Source organism: Jaculus jaculus, chromosome 12, assembly GCF_020740685.1.
Source record: "Jaculus jaculus isolate mJacJac1 chromosome 12, mJacJac1.mat.Y.cur, whole genome shotgun sequence".
In the NCBI taxonomy this organism is placed as follows: Eukaryota; Metazoa; Chordata; class Mammalia; order Rodentia; family Dipodidae; genus Jaculus; species Jaculus jaculus.
This window is the reverse complement of record NC_059113.1, coordinates 24,775,384-24,800,407: the sequence shown is the minus strand read 5'-3', so window position 1 is coordinate 24,800,407 and position 25,024 is coordinate 24,775,384. Positions and strand designations below refer to the sequence as shown.

Genomic DNA, 25,024 nt, shown 5'->3' with positions numbered 1-25,024 from the left:
TGACTTTACATGGGTTCTGGGGAATTGAACCAGGATCCTTAGACTTTGCAGGTAAGTACCTTAGCAACTGAACAATTTCCAGCCCAAATTATTACATCTTTATTCAGGAATATTAACGATGTGAGGGGGAAGGAGAGTTCGGGAACTGAGGAAGGGAAAATAGATACATCCACATGGTCTGAGAGCTCATGTGGAAGTTGAGAATGATTCTGGGGAAAAAGCATGAAAAGGTATTTTTAGATTACAGAGAGCTCCTGTCAGTCTGGAGGCAAAAGGAGGTGAGGGTAGGGGCTGGGTTCCCCACCCTGATCTCAGCCCAGGTGGGCCAAGACAAGGGGGCCTTACCAGATCAGGGAATTCTGGAAATTCAGAAGTGCAAAGCCAAGAAGAAGGCTTGCTTACCTGGTTAAGGATCTGTATATAGTCTTGCTGTGGTGGGCTTTACCCTTAGACTCAGAGCTGCTTGGTCTGGGCTCAAGGGCTGGCTCCAGAGTAGGGGTCGAGAGAGCTGATTGAATGGTTGGATCATACACTGAACTCTGGTTCTGCTGAAACAGGCAGGCATGATGTTCTGTCTTTGGCCACTCCCTCCTGACTGGCCACATAATACCTCCCCTCAAAGGGTTGATAGGAGAGGAAGAGCGAGGACCTGTCCCACCAGAACCCACTTTCTGCAGCTAAGTCCCACCTCCTAAAAGTTCCGTAGGTTCCCAAAATAGCCCCACCAGCTGGGAAGCAAGTGTCCAAACAAATGAGCACACAGGGGCATTTTATATTCAAACCACAAACAGTAGTCAAGGAATAAAAGAGGTAAGATTTTCATCTAAAAGAGATAGAATGAGGGCTGGAGGTATGTCTTAGCAGTTGAGGCATTTGCCTGCAAAGCCAAAGGATCCAGGTTCAATTCCCTAAGACCCACGTGTTAGCCAGATACACAAAGGGACGGATACATCTGGAGTTTGTTTGCAGTGGTTGGAGGTCCTGGCACACCCTCTCTTTCTCTCTCTCTCTCTTGCCTTTCTTTCTCTGTCAAATAAATAAATAAAAATAAAAGAGATAGAATGAATGAACAATTGGAAGGAAAATTATATATATATGGGGTGTGTGTTTGTGTGTAATAAAACTCAAGCAACTTGCTGATGGAATGGATAATAGGGACGTAAGGGGAGTCAAGGCAAGTGGCATATGATAATGCCAAGGTTTCTGGTGTGGACACCTGTCAAGTGTGATTTTATTTTGGTAAGCAAAAGATGGGGGGACACATTTACACAGAATAAAAGCTAAGAATACAGGCGGGCATGGTGGTGCATGCCTTTAATCCCAGCACTTGGGAGGCAAAAGTAGGAGGATCTTCGAGAGTTTGAGGCTACCCTGAGACTACATAGTGAATTCCAGGTCAGCCTGAACCAGAGTGAGACCCTACCTTGAAAAAAAAACTCATTAAAAAAAATATATTTTATTTTGGGGGCTGGAGAGATGACGTAGCGATTAAGGCATTTGCCTGCAAAGCCAGAGAATGCTGGTCTCACTCCTCCAGGACCCATGTAAGCCAGATGCACAAGGGGGTACATGCATCTGGAATTTGTTTACAGTGGCTGGAGGCCCTGACATGCCTATTCTCTCTCTCTCTCTCTCTCTCTTTTCCTCCTTCTCCCTCCCTCCCTCTGCTTCTTTCTCCCTCTCAAATAAATAAATAAATATAAAAATATTTTATTTTTATTTATTTGCAAGAGAGAGAGAGAATGGGTACATCTGGGCTACCAGCTGTTGCAAATGAACTCTAGGCACATGTGCCCCCTTGTACACCTGACTTTTTGCATGGGTCCTGGAAAATTGAACCTTTGTTCTTTGGATTTGTAGGCAAGTGCCTTAACCGCTACGCCATCTCTCCAGCCCAAGAACTAATTCTTGGATAGTTTAAGATATGAAGAAAGCCATCAAACAAGTATTTGATATAAATTATGGAGTATTTGGGAAAAATGAAAATTTTCATAATAAGAACATTATAAGGCAGTTGCAGTGGGAAAGCACTGTATTGGACTTAGAAGGCCTGAGCTCCGCCATTTTATTCAACTTCTGTTGGCTGTGTGGCTTTGGGCAAATTACTTGATTTTTTTTTTTTTTTTCCCCGAGATAGGGTCTCACTCTGGTCCAGGCTGACCTGGAATTCACTGTGTAGTCTCAGGGTGATCTCAGACTCACGGTGATCCTCCTATCTCTGCCTCCCGAGTGCTGGAGTTAAAGGCGTGCACCACTGCGCCCAGCTCTGATCTTTTTTTTTTTTTTTTAAGATTTTTATTTTTATTTATTCATTTATTAGAGAGAGAGAAAATGGGCATGCCATGGCCTCTAGCCACTGCAAACAAACTCAGATGCATGTGCCACCATGTGCATCTGGCTTATGTGGATCCTAGAAAATTGAACCTGGGTCCTTTGGCTTTGCAGGCAAACGCCTTAACCACTAAGTCATCTCTACAGCCCTCACTTGATCTTCTTGAGCTCCATTTTCATGTGAAATAGAAATAATAATTTGTTTTATAGGATTAATAAGTAATGTAGGAGTGAGTCCACAGTTCATAGCTGGTGGACTCTGTGGGTGTTTAGGAAAGTTGATCCTTCATGTCCAGTTTTGGGCTGATGGGAGTCAGTTGACTTGGAAAGGTATGGTAGAGATTTGATATATTATGAAGGCTTAGAGTTTCTAAGTTTGAAATCAGACTTAGAGAAATCTGATTCCAAGAAGTATCATCTAACTGCTATGCTAAAAGAAGTTCTTTCTTTTTGTTTGTTTGTTTACTTGTTTTTCGAGGTAGGGTCTCACTCTCTAGCCAGACTGACCTGGTATTTACCATGTAGTCTCAGGATGGTCTTGAACTCAGCAATCCACCTACCTCTGCCTCCCTACTACTGGGATTAAAGGTGTGTGCCACTATGCCTGGCTCTCCCTTCATTTTTTAAAAATATTTTTTTCTTTATTTATTTGAGAGTGACAGAGAGAGAAAGAGGCAGAGGGGGGAGAGAGAGAGAGAGAATGGGAGCGCCAGGGCTTCCAGCCACTGCAACCAAACTCCAGATGCATGCACCCCCTTGTGCATCTGGCAAACATGGGTCCTGGGGAATTGAGCCTTGAACCAGGGTTCTTAGGTTTCATAGGCAAGCAGCTTAACCGCTAAGCCATCTCTCCAGCCCTTAATATTATATTTTTATTTATTTGAGAGCGACAGACAGAGAAAGAGGGAGAGAGAGAGAGACAGAGAGAGAGAGAATGGGCGTACCAGGGCCTCCAGCCACTGCAAATGAACTCCAGATGCATGTGCCCCCTCATGCATCTGGCTAACATGGGTCTTGGGGAGCCAAGCCTCAAACTGTGGTCCTTAGGCTTCACAGGCAAGTGCTTAACCACTAAGCCATCTCTCCAGCCCTTCCTTCATTTCTTTTAAAAAGATTTTCTTTTGTTTTTGGTTTAACGAGGTAGGGTCTCACTCTAACTCAGGCCGACCTATGTAGTTAGTCTCAGGGTGGCCTCAAACTCATTGTGATCCTCCTACCTCTGCCTCCCGAGTGCTGGGATTAAAGGCATGCACCACTATGCCCAGCTTCATTTGTTTTAAAGATTTTATTTTCATTTTTATTTATTTATTAGAGAGAGAGAGAGGGAGGGAGAGAATGGGCACACCAGGGCTCTAACCACTGCAGATGAACTCCATATGTATGTGCCACCATATGCATCTGCCTTATGTGGGACCTGGAGAATTGAACCTGGGTCCTTAAGCTTCACAGGCATGCGCCTTAACCACTAAGCCATCTCTCCAGTCCTCCACTTGTTTTATGAGCATATATTAATTAGACATAGTAATAGGGCTGATGACTTTGTTGTTGTTGTTTTTGGTTTTTCAAGGTAGGGTCTTACTCTAGCTCAGGCTGACCTAAAATTCACTATGTAGTCTCAGGGTGGCATCGAACTCAAAATGATCTTCCTATCTTTGCCTCCCGAGTGCTGAGATTAAAGGCATGCACCACCACACCCAGCTTTCTCATGACTTTTTTGCACATAATATTCTTCAATCATATCCATCCTCCATCTTCCACATCTCCCACCTCTTCCCCCAGCTCCATTTATTTATTTATTTTAAATAGTGTGTTTAAAATTATTTACTGGAGCATGGTTGTCTTATCAGTGACTGTTCCAGAAATCCCCCCCAGCCATTAACTGCCCATAAGTACTTAGGGAGGGGTGGGGCCTTGTGAGTCTTTCACCCCCTCCCAAGGAATAGTAACAATTCAACCTTATGCAAGTCTTGTGTGTCTGCATAGTGTATATTTGTAGGTATGTAGGCACACGTGGGTGCAGGTGCACCTGCAGATATTTATATGGGTATAGAAGACAGAGGTTGATATCAGGAGTCTTTCTGTATCCTTTGCCCCTTGATTTATTTATTTTATTATTTTTATTATTTTGAGTTGGTTTCACTCTATCCCAGTTTGATCTGGACTTACTCTATAGTCCAGGCTGGTCTTGAACTCATGGTGATCTCCCTACCTTAGCCTTCCAAGTGCTAGGATTAAAGATGAGCCACCATACCTGACTCCCTTTTATTTTATTTTTATTTTTATTGTTATTTATTTGAGAGAAAGAGGGCGAGAGAGAGAAAAACAATGAATGGTTGCACCAGTGCCTCCAGCCGCTGCAAATGAACTTAACACATGCGCCACCTTGTGCATCTGGCTTACATGGGTCCTGGGAAATTATTTATTTATTTACTTATTTTTGAGCCAGGGTTTCTCACAGACCCTGGAGCTTAGTGATTGGGCAGACATGGTAGGCAGCAAGCCCCAGGAATCCTCCTCTTTCTACTTCCCCAGCCCTGGTGACATAGAAGCATGTCACTACTCCTGACATTTTACAGTGAGTGCTAGGGCCCACATCTTCTTGTTTGCAGGCATACTGTACTGACTGAGCCATCTCACCAGCCCCTAGTGCTCGTAACAACAGCTTCTGAGAGGTCAATGCAATGACTGACCCTTGAACTGGCTTCGTTCTCTTGGGTCCCTCTTCTACGATGTTCTCTGAGCCTTGGTATAGATGCCTTATTTGGGGCTCAGTTTTCAACAGTTGCTTACTCTCAGCATCTTGACCAGCTATGAGGCGCTTCAATAACTACTACCTGCTGCAAAAAGAAGCTTCTCTGGCTCAGGCTGACAGTAGGTCTAGTCTGTGGGCATAAACATACAGAAGGCAATTTCACAGGCATGTCATGTCCCTTTAGCAATATAATAGCAGTCATTTTCCCACTAGGGCCTGTGTCTTACCTATCCATGGGCTTTTTATCTGGTTTACAGTAGGAAACCTGAATTCCTCCTTGTGCAGCAGGTTTCAAATCCAGTCAGAAGCTGGTCATGGTGGCCCACATCTTTAATCCCAGCACTCAGGAGGCAGAGCTAGGAGGACTGCTGTGAGTTCAAGGCCACCCTGAGACTATATAGTGAATTCCAGGTCAGCCTGAGCCAGAGTGAGACCCTACCTAAAAAAAAAAAAAAAAAAAAATCCAGCCAGAAAACAGTTGGTTATTCCCTTACCAGTCACCCATAGGGTGGTCTATACTGGGAGGCACAGGAGGCTCTCATCACAGTAGGAGGAACAGCAGAGTCCCACCAAGAAGGGGATCACTTAGGCTTGTCTTCACATTTCTTTCTCCAAGGTCTTGATTAAAAACAGCAGAATAAGGCTGAGCTCCATTGAGTAAAAAATAGTAAGGAAATGTTAAGGAATCTGTGGCTCACAAATCTAATAAGTGAAGTAGTACTGTTCTCAGAATTCAAGGAAGACATATGGGAAAACTCCTGAATGATTTCTGTACTTTTCTAGGTCCAAGTTTCAAGGGAGAGAGACAGCCTGAAAGGCTGAGCTTCAGTCACTTGTCTTCACTGCAGCAGGTGATAGAGGGGATGTCTGAAATAATGGCACAGAAACTGAATATGCTGAGTGAAGGCTTAGCTCTTCAAAGAACAGTCACAGTGCTGTTGATGCTGTTCCCATGAGAAGCAGTATATCTGGCTGGCAGAAATCTTGGCTGTCCAAGCTAGGATTCACCTGGGAGGCCAGTCAGGGAAAGCAATGAGGAGACACAGCTAGGAGTGTAAGAGGAAGACAAGAACTCTCCCAGGGTTGGGCAGGGTGGCACATGCCTTTAATCCCTGCACTTGGGAGGCAGAGGTAGGACAGAATTCCCCCAACTCCAGGTAAATAGCGGCAAAGATACTCCAGGGCTGTCATACATGTCTGAGGGAAGAATGTAAATGGTTTAGCTATTGGAGACAATACTTTGGTATTACCTCAAAATGTTAAGTATAGAAGACACACACACACACACACACACACACACACACACACATGTAACCTATCATTTCCATGTGTGCAACCAAAAGAAATAGAAAGGTGTACCTGCTTACGGTTGCACATGAATGTTCCTAACAGAACTATTTATAATAGTCTAAAGGTAGAAACAGTTAAAATGTTCATCTGTGGATGGAGGAGATAATGAAATGAAATATATTATGTCTGTGCAATGGAATACCATTCAGTCAAAAAGAAAGTACTGATGTTTGTCCCAACATAGATGAACTTCAAAAATATCTTGCTAAATGAAAAGCCAGATATCAAGCTAGCCTGTTTTTTGATTGAGTTGGTTCTTGTTGGTTAGGGTTTTGAGTTCTTGGAATATTCTGGATATTAATCCTCTGTCAGATACATAACCAGCAAAGATTTTCTCCCATTCTGTAGGCTCTCCCTCCTCTTGATTAACTTTCTTTTACTGTACTTTAATTTTATGAGGTCTCATCAGTCTTATTTGGCCTTATTTCCTGAGCACAGCAACAAGAGTACTACTCAAAATTCCTTGCCTGTACCTATATCTTGAATGTTTTGTCTACAGTTTCAGAGTGTCAGGTCTTTAATTCAATTGGAGTTGACTTTTATGAAACACGAGAGAGATCTAGTTTGATTTTTTTTAAACATGTAGCATCTTTTGTTGAATAGACTGTCTTTTCTTCAACTTGTTATTTGACATCTATGTCAAATACCAGGTGGCTGTACTATGTGAGCTGCTGTCTGGGTCCTCTATTCTATTGATGTACATATCTGTCTGTGCCTGTACCTTGCTATTTTTGTTATTAATGCTCTGTAATATAACTTGAAATAAGGTATGGTGATGCCTCTAGTAGTCTTTTATTTATTTATTTATTGGTTTTTCAAGGTAGGGTCTCTCAGTCTAGTCTAGGCTGACCTGGAATTCACTATGTAGTCTCAGAGAGGCCTTGAACTTATGGTGATCCTCCTACCTCTGCCTCCCAAGTGCTGGGATTAAAGCACCCATCACATGCACCATCACACCCAGCTTCCAGTATTATTCTCTTTTAAAAAAAGCATAATTAGGGCTGGAGAGATGGCTTAGCGGTTAAGCACTTGCCTGTGAAGCCTAAGGACCCCGGTTCGAGGCTCGGTTCCCCAGGTCCCAAGTTTTTTTTTTTATTCCTACCCTCTTCAAGACTTTTATCATGAAGGGATGCTGTGTTTGCTGGAAAGTCTTTTGTGCATCTATTGAGATAATCATTTGAGTTCTGTCCTTAAGTCTATTTATGTGATACATTACATTTACTGATTTACATGTTGAACATCCTTTAATCACTGAAATGAAGCCCACTTTATTATGGTGAATGATCTTTTGATGTGTTCTTGAATTCTGTTTGCATGCATTTTGAGAATTTCCACATGTGTGTTCATCAGGAGAATTGGTCTGTAATTCTCCTTTTGTTGTGTCTTTATCTGGTTTTGATATCAGGGTATTGTGCAAAAATTTTTCCCTGAGGAAACACAAACATGTCTATTGTCCCAGCTAGGGCACAGATGACAGACCAGAGCACGATTGCACCAGTACCAGTTTGGTGCACCAGTGAGTTTGTTGGAGTTACTTAAGCAGGGTCAGGGTTGCTTACAGGAGCGTAAGGGTTGCTTAGGGTGACTCAGTGCAGCTGTGTCTCTGCAAAGCCCACCCCAGCATAGGCGAGCATAGGTAGAACACACGAAAGCTGCCTCTCAGGAGCACAGCCCGCAGCTTGCAGGCGGTGCAGCTGGGCTGCTCAGAGACTCTCCTTCCCAAACAGCTGCTTAACCTTACATAACCTTAGGGAATGGTTTTGCAACCTTTCTCCCAGACTTGTTGACCTTCTGACTCTGACTCCCAACTCCCTTCTCCCTTCTGCGTTTAGGAAGGTGTATTTCAGTTGGAGGGAATTTGCTATACAACACAGGGTTTTTAAAAAGTTTGGAAGTGTTCCTTTTTTATTTTATGCATTTTTGAGAAGAATTAATATACTTCTTTAAAGGTCTGATAAAATTCTGCAATAAATCTGTATGGGCCTAGACCTTTTCAGTTGGGAGAATTTTGTTTATTACTGCTTTACTCTTGTTTGTTATGTCTCTATTTAAACTATCTTTTCATGGTTTCATTTTGTCAGGTAATATATGTAAGAAATTCATTTAAATTTTTTGATTTAATAGAAATTTCTAAGATACTGCCTTATGATGTTCTGAGTTTTTTTTAAAATTTTTATTTATTTATTTGAGAGTGACAGACACAGAGAGAAAGACAGATAGAGGGAGAGAGAGAGAATGGGCGCGCCAGGGCTTCCAGCCACTGCAAACGAACTCCAGATGCGTGTGCCCCTTTGTGCATCTGGCTAACGTGGGACCTGGGGAACCGAGCCTCGAACCAGGGTCCTTAGGCTTCACAGGCAAGCGCTTAACCGCTAAGCCATCTCTCCAGCCCATGATGTTCTGAGTTTTATTTGCATCTCTTGCAGTCTCCCTTTTCACCTCTAATTTTGTGAATTTGGGTCTTAATTTTGGTTAGTTTGCCTAAGGGTTTATCTTTTTTTTTTTTTTTTTTTTTTTTTTTGGTATTTCCAGGTAGAGTCTCACTGTAGTCCAGGCTGACCTGGAATTCAATGTGTAGTCTCGGGGTGGCCTTGAACTTGCTGTGATACTCCTACCTCTGCCTCCTGATTATTTATCTTTTCAAAAAACCAACACTTGCTTCACTGATTTCTTGTATATTTTTGCTTCTAGTTTATTAATTTCTGCCCCGATCTTGTGTGTGTGCATGTTTAGGAGAGCCTCAGGTGTCAGCTTTCATTTTCCATCTTCCTTTGATACAGGGCTTTCTTGTTTGCCACTGGCTAGACACTTGGTCCTGGCTCTGTTTCCCATTGTGTAGGTACATTGAGATTACAGACTCATATGCCACTCTGCTTGTGTAGGTGCTGGGGAATTAAGCATGGGTTAGCAGGTCCCCAGAACAAGGGTTTTAAAGCCACTGTGCCGTCTCCCTAATTCCTTTGTCTTGATCCTAATCATTTTTATCCATCTATTGCTTTTAGGTTTGACTTGTCCTTACTTTTCCAAGGCTGTAAGGCACATCATTAAGTATTATATTTGAAATGTCTCTGATTTTTTAATGTAGGCACTTGTAGCTAAAAACTTCCCTCTTAGGACTGCTTTTATTGTACTCCATAAGTTTTGGTATGTTTTATTTTAATTTTAATTCAGTTTTAAGCATTTAAGAAATATTTGAGTGTGTGTGTGTGAGAGAGAGAGAGAGGGAATATGAGAATGGACACGCCAGGACCTCTTACTGTTGCAAATGAACTCCAGATATGTGTGCCATGCTGAACATCTGGCTTTACATGTGTACTGAGAAATTGAACCTGGGCCAGAAGGCTTTGTAAGCAAGCACTTTAACTGCTGAGCCATCTGTTCATCCCTGATTCAGTGATTTTTAAAATTTCCTTCTTGGTCTCTTCAATGAGCTGTTGTGTATTGTTTAATCTCCATGATTTTGTGGATTTTTCTATATTTTCTCTTGCTATTGATTTATATCCTTAGTCCATTGCAGTCAGATAGGATACAATACAGTCAGATGAATTATTTAAATTTGTTGAGACTTGCTTTATGTTTTCAATCTGTGATCTATCTTAAAGAAAATTTTATGAGCTTCTGAAAAGAAATATGTATTCTGTAGTGTTCAGGTCCAGTGTTCTCTAAATGTTTGTTAAGTCCATTTGATCTATAATGGCATTAAACTCTAATGTTTCTGATACTTTTGTTGTTGTTGTTGTTTTTAGAGGTAGGGTTTCAATCTAGTCCAGACTGACCTAGAATTTACTATGTAATCTCAGGGTAGCCTTGAACTCATGGTGATTCTTCTGCCTCCCAAGTGCTGAGATTAAAGACATGCACCTTTTTTTTAAAAAACTTTTGTTTGTTTGTTTGTTTCTGATACTTTTTGTCAGCATGATCTGTCTATTGGTGAGAATGGGGTATTAACGTCACCTGTTGTTATTGTGTTAGGGTTAATATTTCCTTCTTTTTTTTTTTTTTTTTTTTTTTAAACTCATGGTGATCCTCTTACTTCTGCCTCCCAAGAGCTGGGATTAAAGGCATGTAGCACTATGCCTGGCTTAAAAATATCTGGAATATTATTTCTATTTGCTAACAGCAAAACAACTGGATGGCTTCAGCTGGAAAAGTATGCTGTCAGGTTTTGTTTTTTCTTCCCCTTTATTGCTTTGAGTTACTAAATCATTACAGTAAATGCTACTAGAACCAAGATGGTAGTCATTAGTAATTTGTCATAGAATTAAATTGGTATATAGCCTCAAAACCCCTCTTTACACTATTCTAGATAGGTCAAATCAGTTCATTGGAGTTGATACAGTAACAAAAACATAAAAACAAAGCAAAACAAAAAAGTTTCATCTTTGTTTTAAAGCTTTCTAGATGAAAACATAAAAACAGGGCTGGAGAGATGACTCAGTGGTTAAGGTGTTTGTCTGCAAAGCCAAAGGACACAAGTTTGATTCCCCAGGAGCCATAAGCCAGATGCATCAGCTGGATGCCCTGGTGTGCCCATTCTCTCTCTATCTACCTTTTCTCTTTCTCAAATAAATAAATAATTTAAAATAAAAATGTAAAAATAATACACATAGTATTAATCCTTTATCTTGGATATAGACTTGTTAAATCTTAGGACAAGACAGCGTGGTCTTACTACAGATAATTTATGTCATAATGTGTACATTAGGACATTGTTAACCAGTGGAAACAACTCTGGATACCTTCTAGAGAAGCACATTAGCTGTTAGAGTGATACAGTAATAGGATGCAAAGATGGTGCAGCAATCCAGCACAGGGTGTGCAGAGCATCTCCTGAGCTGTGGATTTACATTCTTACACCTGAACCCCACCACAGGTTTTATTGAATCAGAATATTCAGGAAATAAACCCTTGCATGTGCATTTTGGAAAATTACCCCAGAATGATTCTGCTATATGCCACTCATTAAAAATAACAATACTGACAAGAGTGTAAAGAATTAAGCATCTTTGCATACTAAGTTTTTTGTTTGTTTGTTTGTTTGCTTTGATTTCAAGGTAGGGTCTCACTGTAGCACATGCTGACCTGGAATTCACTTTGTCATCTCAAGGTGGCCTTGAACTCACAGGGATCCTCCTACCTCTGCCTCCCAAGTGCTGAGATTAAAGGCATGCACCACCATGCCCGGTTTTTTACATGCTATTAATACGAGTGTAAAAAATATGAGTTAAGGGCTGAAGAGATGGGTTAGTGGTTAAGGACTTTGCCTGCAAAGCCAAAGGACCTCCGTTTGATTCCCCAGGGCCCACGTAAGCCATTTGTTCAAGGAGGCATCTGAATTTCGCTTGTAGTGGCTAGAGGTCTTGGTGTGCCCATTCTCTCTCTCTCAAGTAAAATAATAAAAATAAAATATTTTAAAAAGTATATGAGTTAAGTTGATACAGTATAGCTAATAGAACAATATTCAGAATAAAAAAAAATTAGAAGTTGGGTGTGGTGGCTCATACCTTTAATCCCAGCTTTTGGGAGGCAGAGGTGGGAGGATTACCATGAGTTCAAGGCCAACCTGAGACTACATAATGAGTTCCAGGTCAGCCTGGGCTAGAGTGAGACACTACCTCTTAATACCCCCTCCCAATTATGGCCAGGGGAGATGATGGCTCAATGTTTGTTAAAGGCACTTGCTTGCAAAGCCTGCTGGTTTGGGTCCAGTTCCCTAACCACCCACATAAAGCCAGACATTCAGTTGCAACAGCAAGAGACCCGAGTGCACCTACACACACACATTTTTTTTTTTAATTAAAAACCTGTATTTTGGGCTGGAGAGATGGCTTAGCAGTTAAGCGCTTGCCTATGAAGCCTAAGGACCCCGGTTTGAGGCTCGATTCCCCAGGACCCATGTTAGCCAGATGCACAAGGGGGCGCACGCGTCTGGAGTTCGTTTGCAGTGGCTGGAGGCCCTGGCACGCCCATTCTCTGTCTCTCTCTCTCTGCCTCTTTCTCTCTCTCTCACTCTTAAATTTAAAAAAATGAACAAAAAATTAAAAAAAAAAAGACCCTGTATTTTTATGTGTGTGGATGAGTGCCTGTGCCACAGCACATGTGGGGAGGTCAGAAGATAATCTGGAGGTGTCTCTTCCTCACCTTCTTTGAGACACTGTCTCTTGCCATTGCAAATGACTTGCCAGACTGCAAAATGAATGTGAGACTAGCTGGCCTGTGAACCTTAGATTCTTCTGGCTCTACCACCCATTGTCATAAGTGGTGCACCTTTGGGATCACAGATGCGTGGCCATTTTCCATACATGGGTGCTGCGAATTTTTTGTTTGATTTTTCAAGGTAGAGTCTCAGGCTAGTCCAGGCTGACTATGTAGTCTCAGGGTGGCCTCAAACTCATGGTAATCCTCCTACCTCTGCCTCCCGAGTACTGGGATGAAAGACATATGCCACCATGCCCAGCTTGGTGCTGGAAAGTTTAACCTGAACCAGAAGTCTTTCCTACAGGAGTATATATGTGCACAAGATTGTAGTTTGAAGAATTGTTTTTTCTTTTGAGACAGGTTCTTGCTAGGTGTCTCAGATTGGCCTCCAACTCAAGATCCTTCTGCTTGCACCTTCCCAGTCCTGTAATTACAGGCATTTGGCACCATACTCTCTGCTTCAGGAAACATTCTTAACGGCCAGGTGTGATGGTGTGTGCCTGTAATCCCAACTTTCAGGAAAAACAGGGAGTTCAAGGACAGGTCGGACCACATAATGAGACTGTCTCAAAAACTTTTTTTCTATAGACTTGTTTGTATGTCAAAAAGCTGTGGCTTGGTGTGGTGGGGCGGGGTGGGGGGGAGGGCAGGGGGTAGACAGCTGAAAAGATGGTTTAGCAGTCAAGGCACTTGCCTGCAAAGCAAAGGACCATAGGTTTGATTCCCCAGTACCCATGTAAGCCAGATGCACAAGGTGGCACATGATCTGGAGTTTGTTTGCAGTGGCTAGAGGCCCTGGCACGCCCATTCTCTCTCTACGTCTGCTTCTTTCTCTCTCTCTCTAATAAATAAAAATTTAAAATAAATTAAAAGCTGTGGGAACTGGGGAGAAAGTTCAGTGGGCAAAGTGCTTGCTGCACAAGCATGAGGACCTGAGTTCAGATCCTCAGCATCCATGTACATGCTGGACATGGTGGTGGGTACCTGTAGTCCCAGTGCTGGGAAGGCAAAGCCAGAGAATCCTTGGGGTTCACTGGCTAGCTCGTCTAACTGAGCCAGGGAGCTGTAGTCAGTGAAAGACCCTGTTTCAAATGATAAGAGAGCAATTGAGGAAGACACATAACACCAACCTGTGTTGTCCACACGCATGTACATGTACATATACACACAGGGAAAAACTGTGAGCCACTACTTGATTTTCTGAATCTGTGAGTGACATCACAGATGTCTACAACTGTTTAGAGGATGACATGTACATGAAGATTGCTGATCAAAGCTGAATTGTCACAGAAACAACCCAGAATTCTGCTGGGTGTGATGGTACACACCTGTAATCTCAGTACTTGGGGGTCTAAAGCAGGAGGATCCTCAGTTCAAGGACAGCTTGGACTACACAGTACATCATTGTCTCAAAAAACAAAGGATAGGGCTGGATAGATGGCTTAGTGGATATGCACAAGGTGGCACAAGCGTCTGGAGTTCGATTGCAGTGTCTGTAGGCCCTGGTGCACCAATCCCCCCCACACACATACATTAAAAAAAAAAAGGCCAATCTGTTGGGTTTGCCTAAAAATGATAAAATGTATTGTTTTAAGTTCAAATTATGTAGGTTTTAAGAAATATTTAATGCTTGCATATCTGAATATGAAATTAGGTTTGAAACATTTTTATGTAATCCTTTTCAGTTGATCAGGTTATAGTCTATAAAGCTATTAATACATTTTAATCCTCCTGTTTTCTAATTTAGGCCCGATGAGAGAAAGGGAAAGTTAAGGATGCTGGAGCAGAACAATGGATTTCTCTTTCTCTTTCATGCAAGGGATCATGGGAAACACAATTCAGCAACCACCTCAACTCATTGACTCGGCCAACATCCGTCAGGAGGATGCCTTTGATAACAATAGCGACATTGTTGAAGATGGTGGCCAGACACCATATGAAGCTACCTTGCAACAAGGCTTTCAATACCCACCTACAACAGAAGACCTTCCTCCACTTACAAATGGCTACCCACCATCGATCAGCTTGTATGAAACTCAAACCAAATACCAGTCATATAATCAGTATCCCAATGGGTCAGCCAATGGCTTTGGTGCAGTTAGAAACTTTAGTCCCACTGATTATTATCATTCAGAAATTCCAAACACAAGACCACATGAAATTCTGGAAAAACCCTCCCCTCCACAGCCACCACCTCCTCCTTCAGTACCACAAACTGTGATTCCAAAGAAGACTGGCTCACCTGAAATTAAACTAAAAATAACCAAAACGATCCAGAATGGCAGGGAATTGTTTGAGTCTTCTCTTTGTGGAGACCTTTTAAATGAAGTCCAGGCAAGTGAGCACACAAAGTCCAAGCATGAGAGCAGAAAAGAGAAGAGGAAAAAAAGCAACAAACATGACTCATGTAGATCCGAAGAGCGCAGGTCACACAAAATCCCCAAATCGGAACCAGAGGAGCAAAATGTAAGTTGAAACATCTTTTTGAAAGCTTGGTAACCTTTTGTGTTTATTAGAAATCGGAGATCTTCAGTTTTTATCTCCTCAGGTATGAATATTTTTTAAAATTCTTTCTGATAATCACTAGCAAAGTGTTTGGAATATTAAGGAATGAGTAAATAGTTGCTAAATAAATAAATGGACATTATTGATGAAGACATATTTTAAGAACATTTGACACCAGAGATCTTAAATACTTCTTGTTCTTGAGAGCTTCAGCTATTTTCACTTGTTTGTAAAAAAAAAACAACTAGTTTATTTTTATTCATTTATTTTTATTTTAGAGAGAGAATTGTTGTGCCAGGGCCTCAGCCAGTTTAGTTGAGATGCTTGTACCACCTAGTGGGCATGTGCAACCTTGTGCTTGCCTTACCTTTGTGTGTCTGGCTAATGTGGGATCTGGGTCCTTAGGTTTTGTAGGCAAGTGCCTTAACTGCTAAGCCAACTTTTCAGCCCAAAACTCCTAGCTTTTACAGATAGAAAAAAGTCAAAGGGAAGTGGAGCTTGTATTTATCTTAGACGAGCTTTTGCTGGTAGAGCTTAGGTTTCACACTTGTTGCTATGTGTTTGCTACAGGATGAGCTAATGTGAGGGAGCTATATTAAATCCTTTGTTCTGTCTACAGTCACCCTATAGAGGTGACTCAGGATGCCTGAGGCTGGACTTCTTAATATCTGAAGTTTCACATAGCAGTGATAAAATAATTATAACAAATCAATTTTAGCTTGAAGAGTTCATGATATAAATTACAGGTTTCCTAGAGATGGCTTTAGAAAGAAACTAATGTATGTTTATTTTTCTGACAATTTTCTGCTTTTGTAGCTCAGAATAAGTTAATTTATTATTTTCTGTTTAAAGAAAGGTTTCCTTCTTGCTAACTCATGTTTTCTCTGGTAGCTGAGTTCTGCTACTTCATATGACTTCTGTGATTTTTTTCTAGAGTAAAAATCACAGTGGTCTAGGCTATCTTGCGTTACTTTCTCATTTGTTTAACATATAGTAATTGAAAACTATGTGCTAGATACTGTCCTAAGAATTGAAGTGTGGCAATGAGTGTGACAAGCACATAATGCTCTCAGGTGCTAGTGTTGCAGTCAGGGGAGTCAAAAGAAAATACGTATGTATGCACAGGTGTGTAGGTTCAGAGAGTATCAAATGTTACAAAGAAAAGAAACTGGGAATCGGAGACATGTCTGCTACCCTGGGATTTTAGTTCTGCATCTAAGATAAAGGCTTTAGAATGAAGCACTTCATTTTTTATTAGATTTCTGCATTTGTATACAGCAGAATGCATTCTAAAATTCATCTTTGGTTGTTATGTCATTTTTCAAATGCCCTTTGCAGAACCTAGCTTCCCTAGTGTCTTATACCGACTGTCTGTTGAGTAAGTTAGTATAAATAGTAGGGCCAAAGCTAACTCCAGGTATGGTCATTACAGCATTTCTTATGAAGCTGAGAGCTGAACCTTGAGCATTGCATGTGCCAGGCAAGCACTTTACTACTGAGCTTCGTCCCCAGCCCACGTAGTATTTCTTACCTAGACTCACAGTGAAAGGCATGCAGTACACTATGGCTTTGGAGAGTTATAAGAATTTATAAAATCTGAATTTGGGGGCTGGAGAGGTGGCTTAGTGGTTAAGGCGCTTGCCAGCAAAGCCGAAGGACCCGGTTTAATTAAGATGCACAGAATAGTGCATGCATTGGAGTTTGTTTGCATTGGTTAGAGGCCCTGGCATACCCATATTCTCATTCTCTCTCTCTTTCAAATCAATCAGTAAATAATACAAAATAAAAATGTGAATTTGTCTTTAGCTTCTTGATGTTTGAGAGTTATTTTGCTTTCCTGACTTTCTTTTGTTATACAGAAATATGGCAAATAGGCAGATACTCAAACTTAGTTATTAGGCTAGACTTTTTATCCTTATTAATAAAATTAGTTAAAATATGTTGTCAAATATAAAAAGACCTAGTAGCTACTAAAAGCAAGATAAAACAGTCTTTTGTTTTTTGATTTTTGTTTTTTCAAGGTAGGATTTTGCTGTAGCCCAGGCTGACCTGGAATTCACTATGTAGTTGCAGGCTGGCCTCAAACTCATGGCAATCCTGTTACCTCTGCCTCCCGAGTGCTGTGATTAAAGGCATGTGCTACCACACCTGGCTTGCTTGTTTTGTTTATTTTTTGGTTTAATAAAAAAAAAAAAAACTAGCATAGGCTGATTCGGAATTTACTACTTAGTGTCAGGGTAGCCTTGAACTCACAGAGATCCTCCTCCTTTTGCCTTCCAAGGGCTAGCATTAAAGACATAAGCCACCATTCCTGCTTTACTAGAATCTAGGAGCCAGGTGAGGTGGTGCATGTCTATAATGTCTGCACTCGGGCAGGAACATCTATAGAGTGAGTTCAGGCCATTTGTACAAATGTGTGTAGGAGGAGTGAGAAAAAGAAAAGAGGAGGAGGAGGAAAAGAGAGAGAAAAGAATATAGGAAAATTTCAGTGTAGTGATACTTCTAGTAGTCACTTTGTAGTGAAAATTTAAAACTAATTCTTTCTTATTAGGGATTTGCTCTACCTACCACTTTACATCACTTAGAACTTCGGCTAACTCTTATAGTCCAAGGCTTAGCTGTGAATTAAGAATTTGTTTTTGAGACAGGAACTCATGTAATGCATGCTTGCTGGAATTTGCTGTGTAGCCAAGAATGACTTTGGATTTCTTTTTTTTTTTTTTTTTGGTTTTTCGAGGTAGGGTCTCACTCTAGCCCCGGCTGACCTGGAATTCACTATGGAGTCTCAGGGTGGCCTTGAACTCATGGTGATCCTCCTACCTCTGCCTCCCGAGGGCTGGGTTAAAGGCGTGTGCCACCATGCCTGGCTTGATTTTGGATTTCTGATTCTTCTGCCTCTACCTCCAGAGCACTGGGATTGCAGATGTGGACCATTATGCCCAGTTTTATGCAGTGCTGTGGGTTGAACCCAGACCTTTGTGTTTGCTAGACAAGCATGCTACCTCTGAGTTATATCCTCAGCTCCTAATTTAAGACTTTTAGCTCATTTTATCTTTTTAACCAGTGATGTGGAAGATAGTTTAATATTTGTTATTGAGGATGTTAAAATATCTTGGGTAAAGGAACATCATTTTGTTCCTTTTATTTTTTAATACTGGGGCTTGAATCTAGGACCTCACACATAGTAGACAAAGGCTATTGCACTGAGCCTAATACTCAACTCTGTGGTTCCAGACTGGCCTCCCACTCACAGAGATCCTCCTCTGCCCTCTGAGTGCTGAGTTTCAAGGTGTGTGCCACCACACCCAGCTCTTCTTACTTATTTCGAGATGGGGGTCTCACTCAATCTGGCCTCAGGAGGGAGGATTAGAAGTATGTACCATACTCCTGGCAATGAAACTTTTTGTTGTTGTTTTATTTTGTTTTGTTTTTCAAGGTAGGGTCTCACTCTAGCCCAGGTTTCCTGGAATTCACTATGTAGTCTCAGGGTGGCTCGGACTCACAGCAGTCCTCTTACCTCCTCCAAGTGCAGGGACTAAAGGCATGTGACACCATGCCCAGCTCTGATCAATTGTTTTTGTTCTCTGTGCTAAGTGGCTTGGCTTTCAGAAGAGTGATGTTATTTGGAATAGTGTGTATATATCTTTTTTGGAATAGCATATAGATAGATATATAATGTCTCTGAAATTTATTTAAATAATATTATTAAGAGCTTTCAATTCTATCAGAATTTGATGCATATTAACTTTAAAGCCTACTATCATTAGTTTTTTTAATATATTTTATTTATTTATTTATTTGAGAGAGAGAGGAAGAGAATGGGTATGCCAGGGCTTCCAGCCACTGCAAAAGAACTTCAAATGCATGTGCCCCCCTTGTGCATCTGGCTTATGTGTGTCTTGGAGAGTTGAACCAGGATCCTTTGGCTTTGCAGGAAAATGCCTTAACCATTAAGTCATCTCTCCAGTCTTTAATGCATATTATTAATCTACCAGATTTCCTGTTTTATCATAAAAGTACTAGACCCCCAAAATTTGCATACTATTTAGGGCATTGCAATTTATTTTACTGTTCTCTTTACATAATTTCTTCCTGTTTAAGACACTTTAATTCTCTCCTGCAAAATTGAATCAACTAAAAATATTTATTTTTTTTAATTTTTTTCATAATTATTATTATTATTTTTTAAATTAATTTATTTATTTGAGAGCGACAGACACAGAGAGAGAAGGACAGATAGAGGGAGAGAGAGAGAATGGGTGCGCCAGAGCTTCCAGCCTCTGCAAACGAACTCCAGACGCGTGCGCCCCCTTGTGCATCTGGCCAACGTGGGACCTGGGGAACCGAGCCTCGAACCGGGGTCCCTAGGCTTCACAGGCAAGCGTTCAACCACTAAGCCATCTCTCCAGCCCTAACTAAAAATATTTAAAAAGTAGTATATACCCATAATCTTATAAATTAAATGTTAAGGTGAGTCGAGCATGGCAAACCAACTCAGAGACATCTTCTACCTCATGCTTTCTTTTCCCAGCAGAGCAGCACCAAAAGATGTGTCTTCTGTTCTACTGACTCATAGTGTCTTAAACTTTGCACAAATGAACAAAAATTGATTTTATATCCAGTAGTTTTATCTGTTGACTCCTCCCCCCGCAGCTCCCAAACTAGGGTCTCACTCTATCCCAAGCTGCCCTGGAATTCACTCTGTAGTCTCAGGGTGGCCTCAAACAGTCAGCAATCCTCATACCCCTGCCTCCAGAGTGCTGGGATTAGAGGTATGCACCACCACGCCCGGCTATCTCTTGATATTTCCTTGGTTCTTATTTTTAACTCGGTGCTTGACTTTTATTAGCCATATCTCCCCCCATCTGTATACACATGTGTTTTTCCCTCTCTATCTCCTTCCCTCTTTTTACCCTTCCTGTCTCTCCATTTCCTTCTCCCTACCTTCATCTTTTGCTCCCTTGTTCCCTTTCTCCCTCCCTCTTCCTGTAACCCCTACCTTGTAAGTGGATGTATGGTCTCATGTGGAGGGCCACCCTGTCTGTCACTGTACCTCTAGCACTGTGATTGGTCAGCCGTAGCACCTGCAGAAGGGATATGGGAACTTGGGGTTTAACTATTTTATACTTTCATTTATTTTATAAAACCTTACAGAGTATCTTATCTATCTTGAAATATTGAATGAGAATTTTTTTTTTTTGAATGAGAATTTTTAACCAGCTTTTAGAATTGGTTTTTCGAAGTAGAGTCTCACTGTAGCCCAGGCTATCCTGGAATTTACTGTGTAGTCTCATGGTGGCCTCGAACTCTCAGTGATCCTCCTACCTCTGCCTCCCGAGTGCTGGGATTAAAGGCATGCGCCACCACCCCCGGCCTAGAATTAACTGTATTTTTAAATTAAGCGTATTTTAATGGATATAACCTCTTCTAAAGCTATTTGAATTGTGACCTCTGATAAGGAAAAAACTAAAAATCTCATGTAGATTACAGACATAGCCCAATACTATAATTGCCATTCTGCTAGTTAAATTTTGTTTTGTGTATTTCTGTAGGATAAGGTCCTGAAATGTAATTGCTGACTTGAAGAGTATACATATTTTCAGTTTTGGGAACTATTTTCAGATTGCCTTATAGGAATCCTTTTTCTTCTTTTAGGTGTTAGGGATTGAACCCAGGGCCTTATTTGTATGCTAGGTAAATACTCATCATCTGCCCTGTTTCTTTTCTGTTTTGTTTTGAGACAGGTGTCACACTGTTGCTCAGGCTGGCATCTGATGAAACTGCTCATGCCTTTGCTTCCCCCATATCTGTACCACAGGTACCAGCCATTGGGCCTGGCTTCGAAATCCATTTTTCACAATAACATACTTCTAGGATTTATTATTTTAAAAGTAATTTTGTAACTTTATTTTTATTTACTTATTTGAGAGAGAAAGAGGCAGAAAGAAGGGGAGAGAGAATGGACACACTAGGGCCTCCAAGCCACTGCAAATGAACTCTAGATGCGTGTGCCCCCTTGTGCATCTGGCTTTCATGGGTCCGGGAGAGTCGAACTGGGATCTTGTGGCTTTGCAGGCAAACACCTTAACTGCTAAGCCATCTCTCCAGCCCTAACAAGTAATTAAAAAAAATTTTTTTTTTGAAATTTTAGATTCATTCAATTTATTTATTTATTTATTTATTTTGAGGGGAGATGAACTCCAGATACATATGACACTTTAAGCATCTGGCTTTTACATGAGTACTGGAGAATTGACTCCTAGGCCATAAGGCTTTTCAAGCAAGTGCCTTTAAACAGTGAGCCATATCCCTAGCCCTCCTTCAGTCCCCCCACCCTTTGGTTTTTTCCCCTGGTTCCTGACTCCCTGCCGTAGGCTTTTGACTGGGTTTTCAGTACCAGGCATGCATTCCTTCCCGTGGGGCATGCCTCCAGGCCAGCTAGGAAGCAGTTGGTTTCCCATATAACAGACTTGTCACTATTGTACCAGTTGGCACATTTGGCCTGGCTGGCCATTCTTAAGGCTTGCAATGACCACTGCTATTTATCACTGTTGATGACTCCTCTGTCCCGTAGGGCTGCATGCAGCATAGCTTTTTCCAGCTTTCTCATTCTGGTGGGAAACCAAGAGACTTGGCAGTGACCTGTGATGTTTTGGGGAAACCAGGGACCTCCCTGGCCAACAACTCACTAGAAGGTATCCCATCCTTGGCACTGAAATTTTTCTGGCAACACTATGGCTTTTGTTATTCAAAGAAATAGGTTTCCATATGGCTTATTCATAACATCTTAAGTTTGGATTAACCCTCCTCCTACCCTTCCTTTATCCAATCCCTTCCCTGACCTCACTTCCTTTTAAGTCTTTTACCATCATAGTCGGCTTTATGCTTTCATGTCGTGTGTGTGTGTGTGTGTGTGTGTGTGTGTGTGTGTGTGTGTGCGCGCGCGCAAAATGAGAGAAAACCTATGATACTTGTTTGAGATTGGCTTATTTTGCATAACATGTTAATTTCCAGTTCCATTCATTTTTCTATAAGTACCATAATTTTGTTCTTTGCAGCTGGTTAAAATTTTTTTAGAGCTTTGGTTTTTTTTTATGTTTTTAAATGTATTTATTTGCAAGCATAGAGAGAAAGAGTATGAGAATAAGCATAAGAAAGGACATGCCAGGGCCTCTTGCCCCTATAAACAAGCTCCAGATGCATGTGCCAGTTTGTGCATCTAGTTTTATGTGGGTTTTGGGGAATTGAACTTGAGCTGTTAAGCTTTGCAAGCAAGCATCTTAACTGCCAAGTCATCTCTCCAGCCTTGTAAAATTTTACTGTGATAAACCAAGTGGGGTAGCATTTGCTTCTAATCTCAGCATTCATGATATAAAGGCAGGAGGATGAGAATCTTGGCCACAAAGCAAGCTTGAGGCTAGCCTGGGATACATGAGATCTTGCTTCAAAAACAAAACAAAATTTAAAAATTCCATTTGCACAATATAACCCATTTCCCATTCATCTGTAATTGGGCATCTACACTGGTTCTCTGCAACAAGGGGACTGGGTCACTACTCCAGTGTCACCTTCAGCAACCTGATGAGTTCCCTTAATATTTTAGGGACCTTGCAAACTCAGGATTGGTGGCTTTGACACAGAAAGGAATTTCTGTACTAGCCAGTGTGAAGCAGAGTTGGAATTTGTTAATGATACTTTAATATAATTTTTTAAAAACTTTTTGGTTTATTTTTATTTATTTATTTGAGAGCGACAGACAGAGAAAGAGGCAGAGGAGAGAGAAAGAGAGAATGGGTGTGCCAGGGCTTCCAGCCACTGCAGATGAATTCCAGATGTGTGCGCCCCCTTGTGCATCTGGCTATCATGGGTCCTGGGGAATCGAGCCTCAAACTGGGGTCCTTAGGCTTCACAGGCAAGTGCTTAACCAGTAAGCCATCTCTCCAGCCCTTATAAGTTTTAAGCATCAGGGTTAATTTTAAGTGAACATAGAGGCACTCTGGAAGAATAAGATATACCCAGGTTGGGGAGATGGTTCAGTGGTCAGAGGCACTTGCTTGCAAAGCCTGATGGCCTAGGTTCAATTCCTCAGAACCTATGTAATGCCAGATGGGCATTTGTTTGCAGCAGCAAGAGGTGTGCATAAACATGCACACATTAATAATAATTTTGTTTTGTTTTGTTTTTTGAGGTAGGGTCTCACTCTAGCCCAGGTTGACCTGGAATTCATTATGGAGTCTCAGGGTGGCTTTGAACTCATGGCAGTCCTCCTACCTCTGCCTCCCAAATGTTGGGATTAAAGGCGTGCGCCACCACGCCTGGCTAATAAAATTTTTAAAAAGAAAGATTTAAGTCACAACCAAGTATCCTGACATAACCATATGTACCATTTGGTGGGTCTCCAATTACATCTCAAAAGGTCACTAAGCCCGACATGGTGGCACACACCTTTAATTCTAGCACTCAGGAGGCAGAGTTAGGAATATGACTGTGACTTTGAGGCCAGCCTGCACTATAGAGTGAGTTCCAGGTCTGCCTGGGCTAGTTGAGACCCTACTTCTCCCCTGCTCCAAGAAAAAAAAAAAAAAAAAAGCTTGCTGAGGCCTTCCCCGTTCTCCCACTTTTTTCTTCCTTTTTGATTATAGGTGGCTCCAGTGGTGCATTGATTGGGATTATGATCTAATAAGATGAAACCAAGAGCCACTAGGGGTTGTACAAGGTGGTTAGGACATACCCTTTGCTTTAAAGAGGGTTTGTAGTGAGTTTCGAAGTAATTGCAGATTAACAGAAAGTAAGGAGAAAAGCTTTTAAAGAAATGATAATTGTGGTAGAATTTTTTTTTCCCCAAGGCAGAGTCTTATTCTAGTCCGTGCTGACCTAGAATTTGTAGTCTCAGGGTGGCCTTAAACTCACGGAGATCCTCCTACCTCTGCCTCTCGAGTGCTGGGATTAAAAGTGTTCACTACCATGCCTGGCTTTGTGCTAGAATTCTTTTTTATTTTTTGGTTATCTGAGGAAGGTCTCACTCTAGCCCAGGCTGACCTGGAATTCACCATGAAGTCTCAGGGTGGCCTTGAACTAACTCATGGTAACCCTCCTATGAGTGCTGGGATTAAAGATGTGCATCACCATTCCTGGCTGTGCTGGAATTCTTTTTTTTTTTAAATTTTTATTTATTTATTTATTTATTTATTTATTTATTTATTTATTTATTTATTTTGAGGTAGGGTCTCACTCTAGCTCAGGCTGACCTGGAATTAACTATGTAGTTTTTGAACTCACGGCAATCCTACCTCTGCCCCCAAGTGCTGGGATTAAAGGTATCTACCACCACTCCTGGCTGTGCTGGAATTCTTAACTCTCTGCTGGTGAGAGACTTCAGCCAGAAACCAGGGTAAAGGGGTTCCCTTTCCCTTTTCACTACACCCATAATTTTTCCTCAATTCCATATCTTGGCTACTGTGATCAGTGCAGCTATCAACATGGACATCTCTGGTATGTTGACTTAGTGCCCTTCAGGTAGATACCCAGAAAAGTATAGTTGATCATATGGTAATTTTATTTTTAGATTTTTAGAAACCTTCATACTGATTTCCATAGTGAATGTACCACTTTACATGCAATTTATAAAGGCTCCTCAGTAATGTTTATTAAGACAATTTGAAAAGTATTGAAAGCATAAGCAAAATGTTATATCTCATAACCTGGTAGTAAAAGTTTCATAGCCTTTTAGTCTTTTTTGCACTTGTGTACATTAAAAATAACTTTTTTGCCTGGAAGATGGCTCAGTGGATAAGAATGCTTACTACACAAGCAGAAGAACATGGGACTGCCTGAGTTTGATTTCTAGCCCATGTAAAAACTTGGCATGGGCTGGAGAGATGGCTTAGC

At 41.3% G+C, this 25,024-nt stretch overlaps 1 protein-coding gene across 4 annotated transcripts in view; it reads left to right on the top strand.

Moving 5' to 3' along the window:
- Positions 1–25,024, top strand: part of Nsd3 (nuclear receptor binding SET domain protein 3) — a 144,131-nt gene that overhangs the window by 37,961 nt on the left and 81,146 nt on the right. For all 4 annotated transcript variants that reach the window (XM_004671513.2, XM_045131502.1, XM_045131500.1 and 1 more), the window contains exon 2: positions 14,379–15,097. In XM_004671513.2, coding sequence (XP_004671570.2) covers positions 14,423–15,097 — 675 coding nt within the window. In that variant the 5' untranslated portion in view covers positions 14,379–14,422. The remainder of the gene's footprint in view (positions 1–14,378; positions 15,098–25,024) is intronic.